We start from the raw sequence: 11,099 nt of genomic DNA on the forward strand, positions 1-11,099 counted from the left end.
ACATATTTGTAGAATACTCCTATTTACGTAGATCATGTATTCTAAACATTGTAGATTCAATGAAAAAAGTAGATTTTGTTTTCTACTTCGTAGAATGTCATTTCTACTTTTTTTAGAACATAATCTGAAATTTATAATTTTAACTTTTTTATAACTGGAAAATATACCATTAAGTTCATATAGATATTTTAACAAATGTTACTATTTTTCCAAATTTTTTTTGTTCGTAAAACTATTTATTAAAATTATTTTCATAAATATTAAAGGGTATTATAGAAAAATATGACACAAAATATAGATTAGTCTAAAGGGACATAGTTACTATTTTTTTGCTCTAAAAAACAGTTTTCCCAAATAAAAATATGGACAAATTATTGGGGTGGAAGAAGATCCTTTATGTCTCTATTTTAACATCTTCTACCCCAATTACGAGAGGATAGGCAGTACAACACAAGATCTGGTTTCAAATTAATTACAATCATGCAATATATATTATGTCGTCGATATGAATTAGCAATTATATTTTCTAAATAGATAACGTATATAAAGTATAAACGTATACTATAATAGATCCTTTACTAAGTGCCTAGCATAATAGCCCTATAAAATCGAAATAAGACTTGGACAACACACGTTATATGATTCTTTCTGTACCGATTTTCCCCAGTTAATGTAGGGTCAATTAGGTAGATAACCAACATTTAGGTCAATTTGGGTGATATACTTCTAAAAACATGCTATTAAGAAATAGATTGTTATCTAAACTAAAACGTTAATTTTTTTGGGGATAAAACTAACATGTTTCTTTGAAGGTTTTTTTAATCATGCAACAAAAGTAATATAGCAAAGTTCCTTTTTTTTTAATATAGCAAAGTTCAAAATAAAGTAATGTATTTCTTTCTTTCGTTTTTTTAATTTAAGTTCTTTACGGATTTTTTAGATTGGCCGTGATTAGTGAAGCCTTTCTGGACCAAATCTAGAAAGTAAAATCTTTAAAAGTTGTGGAGGAGGATCCTTTGTATTTCTTAACATCCTGTAGCCAATCGTGAGACTTAGTCAACATATAATAAAAAAGATTTGGTTTCTTAGATTAAGAATCATGCAATTTCGTCGATATCTATTTGATAGGTATCTGAAAAAGAAATCCAATACGATGGTCGATACTCGATAGCCTTCACGTTTTTGTTGTTAATAAATACGATGGGCTTCACACCTAGCAGCTCCGAAAGACAGTGGCATTGCTTATAGAAACGAGTCAATTAAAAGTTGAGGAAAGAAAACAGTAAAATATTTGTGATGTTTTCCACATGTTAATTATTAATTTATTTTTGTCACTTTAGGCGTAAGAACATCACTGAAAAGGTGAAAAGAAAAGAAGAAGAAAAACATCAATATGTTTCAAATTTTCTTACTTTAAAAAAAGTTGGCTCAGTTTCAGAATAAACAAACTATCATTGCAATTTCATACGGAACAGATCTTACTTTCCAAAAGGTTGTTTTATTTTCTCTAGATGTTGATGTCTTATTACGTTATATTATCACTGCAGTTTTAATAGGAACAAATCTAACTTGTCAAGCTCTCTTTTACGGTGACAGACAGAGCAAGAAAACAACAACCGAGAATCAATTTTCAATATCAACAAGTAAGATGAAAGAACATAACTAAATGTTACAAATGATCAGTTTCCATACCATATATTATTAGTCCATAAATAACCGAACACAGTACAGTAATTTGAGTAGTGGTTAACACACATCACGACGAGTCCAACAAGCCGCAAATTAAGAGCGGATGGTTGATATATGATAATATATCACTGAGCCGGAGATACACTTCATGCATAAACTATATAAAGACTGCAGAGGAAGCTAGAACCAAACTATTGAGTGCCGAAAGTTTTTTTTTTTTTTAATTATTTGCATCATCTTGGTGTCATATCACTAAGCTATTGTGTTTACCATTTACCAACATATTTGACATACAAGTTTTGCAGATATATACTATCTCGTTCTTGTAGAATAAGCTCCAGAGACTACAAGATAACAGTTTACCCAGTGCAAGCATCACACAAAACGAACAGCCATGTGACAAATTACAGCTATAGTTACTTCTAAAGCATACTTTCCACTTCTACAAATCATATTCATACTTAAAATCAGAATTTGTGAGAATATAATTTTAGTTTTATGAATTGAGCTATCAAACGGTTACGATATAACAATCATTCACTAATGAAACACCTTATTATTTCTGTAATTGGATTGCAAATCTCAAAGGGCATGGATTAATCATATCTCCACGTTAACTATTTCAACCATTGTATTGTAATCCCACTATTTATTCAAGTTATAAAGTCTTTGATTTGTTGAGACCATATTACCAAAATTCTATATCAGGAAAATCAGCCAGCAAATTTTAGTAATCCAGCCAAAAGTAAGTGTATGTGTTACCGTCGGTTGATTCCACCAACCAACCCAATAAAGCGCATAGAAAGCCCATGAGCCAACGGCTCGTCACGTGAGACCCCGCACAAGTAGGGGTGGGCGTTCGGATACTCATTCGGGTTCGGTTCGGATCTATTCATGTTTCGGATTTTCGGGTTTAAAGATTTCAGCTCCATTCGGGTATTTCTAAATTTCGGTTCGGATTCGGTTCGGATCTTTGCGGGTTCGGTTCGGGTTCGGATAACCTATTTAAATTATTTTAAATTTTTTAATACTCATTATATGTTTAAAATTTCTCAAAATCTAAAACAAAATAATATATTACATATAAATTTGTATAATATATGTCAAAATACCTAAAATTAACATATAAATTGGTTTAATTTGAATATTTGGATAAAAAAATTAATAGATATTTCAAGTATTTTGGTGTTTTGAATATATTTGAGCTATTTTAGACATTTATTTTTGATTATTTATGTATATTTCAAGTATTTTAGATAAATTAAAAGTATCTTATATATTTTGGATATTTTTAGTATATATTAAATCTTAAAATAAGTAATATATTTAGGTATATAAATTTATTTCGGTTACATTCGGATACCCCAGATACTTCGATTCGGGTCGGATTCGGTTTCGGTTCTTTAGATACCAAAATTTTGACCCCGTTCGGATATTTAATCAATTTTGGTTCGGATTCGGTACTACTTTTTCAGATCAGATTCGGTTCGGTTCTTCGACTCCGTGTTTTTTTCCCAGCCCCACCAAAAGCATCCACGAGACTTTACCGTTGAAGAACGTCAAAGTCTAGAATCCTATGCTTCAACCACATTTATACTAGGGTGGGTCCACCATGCTCTATTGCCACGTGTACAAAAACAATTCGTTCTCGGGTATTTGTATCTTGTCGGCATACTTATATCAACCGTTAGATCTCAATCGCGCCAAAAAAAGGTGGCACTTTCGTAATTGTAAACAATTATATAAACTAAAATAATTAAAGTGAAAATATGCGCTGGAAAAGACAGAACTCCCAAAGTGATTTGTTTCCCTCGCTGTCTGAAGAAAGGAACATCCTCCTCTCAGATTATTTTCCCGAGAGAATTTAGGAAAGAAAGAGAAGAGAAGAGAGAGAACCAAGCCCCGAGACAAAATATCTCTTCGCCGTCGTCAAGATGGCGGAGGATTTCGCAAGGGCGGTGGAAGATGGTCTCAAACTCGCGAAACGCATTTATCTCGGTAACGATCGCGCCGTCGCGGCGCCGAGGCTAGCGGCGCCGATGGAGAGAACCTCCACGGCGCAGGCCTACCTTCCTTCGTCCCCCATGGTCTACGCAGTTATACCCGACCCGGGAATAGTGGATAATCCTGACCTACCTAGCTACCAGCCTCACGTGCACGGCAGGTGCGACCCACCGGCTCTGATTCCTCTCCAGATGAACGCTATAGAGCTCGACATCGATTGTTATCTCGACAGGGCTCTCGTCACCGTGACCGGAACGTGGCGTGTCCACTGCGTCATGGGAAGCAAGAGATGCGATTGCCGTATCGCTGTTCCTATGGGAGAACATGGTTCGATTCTAGGTGTTGAGGTTGAGATTACTAGAAAGTCTTACGCAACGCAACTGATCGCGGCTCAAGATGGTAACGAGTTGGAGAAAACGACGCAACCTCAAAGTGGAGGGTTCTTGAAACCAAACATATTCACTCTTATAATACCACAGGTGATGTGGACCATGTGGTAGTTTCCCGCTCAAATGTTGTTAACTCTTGTGTTTGTTTATTTATCTTTTCTGATTATGTCTTATTATTTACAGGTTGATGGAGGTACCAACCTCTCTATCAAGATGTCTTGGTCACAGAAGTTGACGTATAACGAAGGAGAGTTCTTCCTAGACATTCCTTTTAACTTTCCTGAGTATGTGACTCCTGCTGTAAAGAAAATCTCCAAGAGGGTGAAGATTTACTTGAGTGTTGACGCCGGTACTGGAACAGAAGTTCTCTTCAAAAGATGCAGTCATCAACTTAAGGTGTGGTTCTATTCCGATAACTTAAAATCAATTGGTGATAAGTGGATTGATCCAAGTCCTTTATATATTACTTAGTCTATTCTTAATTTTCCGGCGTAAGATCTTTTCTCCGACACTTTCTGATTAGGTTCTTGTATTACAGGAGAAAATGAGGAACTCAGGGACGTTGAGGTTTTCATATGAAGGAGATGTTTTGAAATGGTCAAATGCAGATTTTAGCTTTTCTTTTACGGTAATAAACTCTCTCCCTGGTGCTTTGAACCTCTGTTTTCAGCTCCTGCAAGGCTTATATCTGTATGTTCCTGTGGTAGGCCTCTTCAAGTAATATAGTTGGTGGACTTTTTCTTCAATCTGCGCCAGTTCACGATGTGGATCAGAGAGATGTATTTTCGTTCTACCTTTTCCCAGGAAAGCAGCAAAAAACTAAGGTTTGATTTTTGTACTCTCTTTTTTTTTTTAATGAATGCTATTTGCATTACATCTTTAAGTTTCTTTAACTCTACTTCAGGCATTCAAGAGGGAAGTTGTGTTTGTTGTTGATGTAAGTAAAAGCATGGCTGGAAAACCTCTAGAAGATGCAAACAATGCGATATCAACAGCTCTATCTAAGCTTAGTCCTGGAGATTCCTTCAACATCATCACTTTCAGTGATGATACTTCTCTCTTTTCAACCTCAATGGAGTTAATTACTTCAGATTCTGTTGAAAGAGGCATTGAGTGGATGAACAAGAACTTTGCTGTCTCTGATGGTACCAACATGCTCCCTCCCCTAGAGAAGGTCTTTCTCTTCACTCACTTGTAGCTTAACTCTTTGGTGATAATAGCTAACTTTTGTCAATATTTTCAGGCTGTGGAAATGCTTTCGAACACACGTGGCTCGGTTCCTATGATCTTCTTTGTAACAGATGGGTCTGTTGAAGATGAGAGACACATTTGTAATGTAATGAAGAAACGTCTTGCTAGTTCTGGATCAGTGCCTCCACGGATACACACTTTTGGGCTAGGTAAAACTTTTCCTCTAAGGCTTTGATTATTTTTTTATTTACCTCTTCATATGTGAACTCATTGCAATATCTTCAGGTGTATTCTGTAATCACTACTTCCTGCAAACGCTTGCAAATCTATCAAGAGGCCAGCATGAATCAGTTTATAACACAGGTAACACTATGCCTCCAAAAGATACACTATATGTAATATAGTTGCTTAGACATTTTTTCCTTTTTCTGATGTATACAGATCATATCGAGGAACGGTTAGACAAATTGTTTACAAGGGCTTTATCCACTGTTCTTTTGAATATAACGATTGAGCCTCTGCAGGTTCTTGATGAAGTTGAGGTGTGCTTCTATGCTAACATTGCTTGCTTATTGTTTTTTGTTTGGAATCTGAAAGTGTTACCTGTGACTACTAATAGGTATACCCTTCAAAAATTCCTGATCTGACGTCCTCAAGTCCATTGATGATATATGGGAGATACAGAGGAAAGTTCCCTGAGAATGTGAAAGCCAATGGTCTTCTAGGAGATTTTAGCAGCTTCTCTGTGGAGTTGACTGTACAACGTGCAAAAGACATGCCTCTTGATAAAGTAAAAGATCATCTTCCTTCTCATTATCTTTCCTTCTAAAAACATATGTGTTTTTAACATAAATATGTACTCAGGTGTTTGCAAAGAATGTGATTGACTTGCTTACTGCTGAGGCATGGTTCTTGGAAGACAAACAGCTAAAAGAAAAGGTTTGTTTACTATTAAAGTTTGTCATCTTCTTCATTCTCCTCTAATTTTTTCTTCTTCTCAGGTTACTAAACTAAGCATCCAAACAGGCGTACCATCTGAGTATACTAGAATGATCCAGCTGGAGAACACAGAAGAAGCATCCAAACAAAGTGACACTGGTGGAAAGAAAAAGGTATAGTCACATCTATAAGTTAGTACAAAAATTTACAAAACTCATATGTACACCAAATATATACTCAACAGATAGCGAGCAATGGCGAGAAACAGAAGATGATATCAAGAACAATCCCACTACAAAACTTTAGTATAGGCTTTGGTGATATAACAGCTACAAGAGAGAATGTTCCACCAGGATATGGAGAGCAGAGAGCACCTGATGCTGCTGAGAAGTTCGTGAAGGCTGCCTCGAGCTGTTGTGTCTCCTTGTGCAACAAATGCTGCTGCATGTGTTGTGTCCAATGCTGCACCAAGCTCAATGATCAATGTGTCCTTGTCTTCACACAGCTCTTCACAGCGCTAGCTTGCATCGCCTGCTTTGAATGTTGCACAAATGTTTGCTGTGCATGTGGTGGAGAACACTAGTTATAAGAAAAGGAAAAAAGATTTTAAAAAGCTTCAAAGTAAGTTTGTACATTTACGTTACACACACACGACATGTAATTTCTGTACGGCCTGGTCATACATAAAATATTTACTTCAGGGGAGAAAGTGTAAAGGACAGACAAATCCACGTGTTTTTCTTTCAACTAGTTGATTGATTTCGATCTATTAAGCGATTTATATACTATAAAGAATGTGATTTTGGTGAACCAACATTCAACAAAGTCCACAAAGATGGGATCAAGTGCTAGAGAAACGGTGATTTCGAGGGTTTATAGAAACTTGAACCCAATTTTTTTTATTTGCTAGCATTTTGCTGGCTTCAGGGATTAGTGTTTACGGTGTCGTTAAAAACATGGGACCACTATGATCATCTTTATCTCCTTAAGCTATTCAAGGATATCAAAGATCATCTACAGAAAAGGAATTTCTTGGATACAGACACACATACATGTGCTTATTTATATGTCTCTTGCAACATAAAGGTTTGTTTTCATATTCGTCTGGATTAACATAACTTATATATTTTGTTGATCTTTCTTTGATCATGTATAATTTTGATTTTGTTGGATAACAGATTTTTAGTTGGGTTCAAACAAAACTTAGTGGAAAGAAACATAAGTCAACTTCAGATTCTTGTGAGTAAATATTCTTACACAATGAAGACTAGTACATTAAAAACAACTTTAGATAGATCATTGATCTGTTTGATGATGTATATATAGCTCAAGAAACATCAGGACCTGCTTTGAGTAAAGACCTCCAAAGTTGGCCTCAAGAAACAGTACTAGCCATTGGAACACTTGGAAACAATCTCTTCTCCAAAGAAGAACAAGAAAAAGAAGATGAAGCAGATTCTAGCAAAGACCTCACTAGGGTTAACACGGATGTTACTATCGGAAAGAAGAAATCGCTCTCTTTTCTTCTCAAGAAGATGTTTGTTTGCACAAATGGCTTCAAAATCCCACCTCCTCCTCTTGATTTGTCTACAGGAGATTCAGTTCCCTACACACGTATGGAAAAGGTACTTCATGTACATAGATGATCAAGTTATTGAGTCGATAATATTTATATAAAAACTATAAACATTTTATGTGTTGTGTGCAGATGCTGAAGACAATACCCAACAAGAAAATACATCCACAACATTCAAATGCTATAGCAAAGAAGTATTTGGAGAATCGTAAGACTATAGATGAAGCTCGTCCAAGTGTTGAGGCCAACAAATGGAGCAAGACTGATTCTGAATGTGAGACTTTTTCTCTATATTCTATTCATCAGGTCATAAAGTTTTATCTCATCATATATATTTGATGTATTTAACAAAGTATATATGGATATGTTGCAGTATTTAGTTAGTTCAAAAGCATATAACATCATAAAAACATTAATAATGCAGAAAGGTGAAAGTGTAAGAATTTTAAGGTAGATGATAAATAAGAAGAGTAAAACAAGAATAATCGTATGGGGAAGCTTAATTCGATTTATTTGATGATTTCAGATATTGTCTTGGAGATGTAGATATCAACCAATAAGCTAAATGGACCTGATTGATTGCCATGGTAATAATAGAGTGGAAACGAAACCAAAATATTTTCTTATCAACAATTGACTTTTTAGAATATGGAAATTAGGAAAGTGTGGTTGCTAATGTAAGAAAATTAATCAAAATCTTTATGTTTCAGGTATCCAGTGAGTGGTGTAAGCTCAGCTATTCAAAATATGAATGAATAACATGAAATGATGGCTCATGAAATATCTATTGATAATTACAATTTACAGATGTGAAAAGTTATTGGTCTCCTTCCTATTTTTTACTTTCTTGTTCCTCATCTTTCTTTTTCAGATTTTAATGCCTGTGAAAAAATCTGTTTGCTCGTGTACTGTTTTTGCAACAACAAATATTCTCCTTATATAAACAATCTATATTATTAAAACTGAATTACTTTTTGAAAATAAATCTTAAATAACTACTTAATTACATTCTAATGACCTTAAGAAATTTTATAATCTTAAATTTTAGCATTTATTATCTTTTTTATCAATTAAAACAACAATAATTCATTCCTAAATTTATTTTCAGAATAGTTAATGTTAAAACATTAATTTAAAATAACTATTTAATAAATATGATAAAAACAATTAGTGCTATAAACAACATAAACCCATGACAAAAATCGTTATAGATATGTGAATGATGTTTCAAAACAAAAAAAAAAATATGCGAATGCTATATTATTAATAACTAATTAATAAAAATGATAAAACAACAATAAAGCCACCTAAATCGATTTAAATACTCATTTACTAAATTTAGAACACAATATGACAAACAATCACAGAAGGATCATTTGGAAGAAAACTTCCTAGGATATTCCCTTTACGTGCTTGACCACCGCATAGTACAATATCTCAAAATAGAGATCCTTAAGCGCCTATGAAGAAGTGTAAGATAAGTAAATGAGACACCACACTACACTTAACTAACATAGCTGAGATTACACAAAATCGAATCTTGATAAGTTCACGAGGTTGTTCAGATCTACGCCAGTGAGGATGTTGTCGGAGATCCAGCTCTGATTTTAAAGATTAGTTATATTTCTCACTATTTATTAGTAATAACTAAAAATAAAAGAAACTTAAAATTTATCTATATAGTATATAAATTAATAAGTAAATATATTATTTAACACATATTTTCAAAAAAAATAATAACCCAATATAAATTTAATATGATAAATTTTGAAGAGCATAAAATATATAGCACCAAATTTTAATAGTATATATACCAACTTTATCATACATTAAAATTTTGCTTCTTAAAAAATAAAAATACATTTGTGTGGATGCGTAAGTCGTATTCTAAAAATATAGAGGATATCATCGACGTTTTAAAAGACAATAAAATTACTCAACATAAATTATAAAATTACTATTTAAAAATGTCATGTCAAACAATTATTAATGTGGGTAAATTTTAAAATTTTATATTACCATTTATACAAAATAAATAGGAAAATTTTGGATAAATACACTCAAATAAGATTATAATTTGAAAACTACACCATTGTTTAAGTTTTTGAAAAAATACACGTATGTATATATAAATTTACTAAATTGTCCTATCTTAATATTTTTCAATTCTAAATTTATTTTATATCTAAAGTAATGGTTTTACAGAAAAGGTTGTTAAAAAAAATCTTTAGAGTATCTACACAATATTTTTTTAATATATTTTAAACTTTTTATTATTTGGAAGAAAAAAATCTCAAGACGTCTCGTTTTCCATTTCTGATTTTTTTTTTACTTTCTCTAGTTTCACAGATTCTTCCTTTCATTTCATTAAGAGGGTTGTTGATACTAGAATCAAATCATTGGCTCAAACAAATTTATAGGGTCTTCATGTCACGTAAAAAAAACATGCCAATGAATGATAATCAGTTTTCTTAATGTTGTTGAATCACATCATACTAGGTGATAATCCGCGCCCTGCGCGGAATTATAGATTAAAGAGATTATAACTTTAAAATTACATTTGGTGTTATTTAAATATATTTGAAGGAAATAAATTTATAAGAGTAAGCAAAGACTTATATAAATTTATTATGAGTTTAAGATAAAACAAAACATAAGCAATATAATTATTGTCTTCATAATATAAATTATGAATATAAAATAAGAAAAACATAGACAATAAAACAATAAAATACTAAAATACTAAAGAAACAAATTATAAAAAAGAAATTAAATTCATAATTTTGAGAAGGAGACGGTGGTGAGGACTTTGTTTTGAGAAAGAGACGGCCTAGTATTTATATATGCAATGCGCTGGTCTAGGGTATGCTTGCATAACTAATCGCCCTCATAATTTTCGAAATTCAAATTAATATTAAATTTTGAGAACTTACCTTATTCCCTGCTCGTCGAATCACATGGAATATTAAAGGAAACAAAGAGTTAATATGGTCAACTAAATTAAATTTTAAATCAATCAATTTTGATCAAAAATACGTATTTTTATATCTTTTATTTTAGGAAAGCTTGTATATATATTGCTACCACTTTAAAAATATGAAATAGGATGGCATTGAGCCTATATGGCAATTCTGTGAATTTGATTCCTAGATTGGAGTTCTATAACCGGAATGAATTATATTCAAAGACGTATATTGTGGCTAATATTAATGGCATGATTATGCTGTTATGATAGTAATTATTGTGATGAGTGATTGTCAAAGTAAATATATGCCTATGGCTGGCGGATGTTTTGCAGTTTCCTGTTCGGA

The 11,099-nt window shown here is 32.9% G+C and overlaps 2 protein-coding genes across 2 annotated transcripts; both read left to right on the forward strand.

Moving 5' to 3' along the window:
• Positions 1 to 3,485: 3,485 nt before the first annotated feature.
• LOC106307190 (inter alpha-trypsin inhibitor, heavy chain 4-like) lies at positions 3,486 to 6,912 on the forward strand. The gene is made up of 12 exons (XM_013744066.1): positions 3,486 to 4,172; positions 4,266 to 4,478; positions 4,621 to 4,710; positions 4,790 to 4,906; positions 4,987 to 5,256; positions 5,326 to 5,482; positions 5,559 to 5,636; positions 5,715 to 5,815; positions 5,893 to 6,063; positions 6,138 to 6,212; positions 6,275 to 6,385; positions 6,457 to 6,912. The coding sequence occupies exons 1-12, from the start codon at positions 3,624 to 3,626 to the stop codon at positions 6,793 to 6,795; spliced, it is 2,271 nt and encodes a 756-aa protein (XP_013599520.1). The 5' UTR covers positions 3,486 to 3,623; the 3' UTR covers positions 6,796 to 6,912.
• A 135-nt stretch (positions 6,913 to 7,047) lies between these two features.
• Positions 7,048 to 8,509, forward strand: LOC106308962. Its single transcript, XM_013746060.1, has 6 exons — positions 7,048 to 7,071; positions 7,140 to 7,298; positions 7,391 to 7,451; positions 7,539 to 7,837; positions 7,921 to 8,062; positions 8,499 to 8,509. The coding sequence occupies exons 1-6, from the start codon at positions 7,048 to 7,050 to the stop codon at positions 8,507 to 8,509; spliced, it is 696 nt and encodes a 231-aa protein (XP_013601514.1).
• The last annotated feature ends 2,590 nt before the right edge of the window (positions 8,510 to 11,099 follow it).

Source organism: Brassica oleracea, chromosome C8, assembly GCF_000695525.1.
Source record: "Brassica oleracea var. oleracea cultivar TO1000 chromosome C8, BOL, whole genome shotgun sequence".
NCBI lineage: Eukaryota > Viridiplantae > Streptophyta > Magnoliopsida > Brassicales > Brassicaceae > Brassica > Brassica oleracea.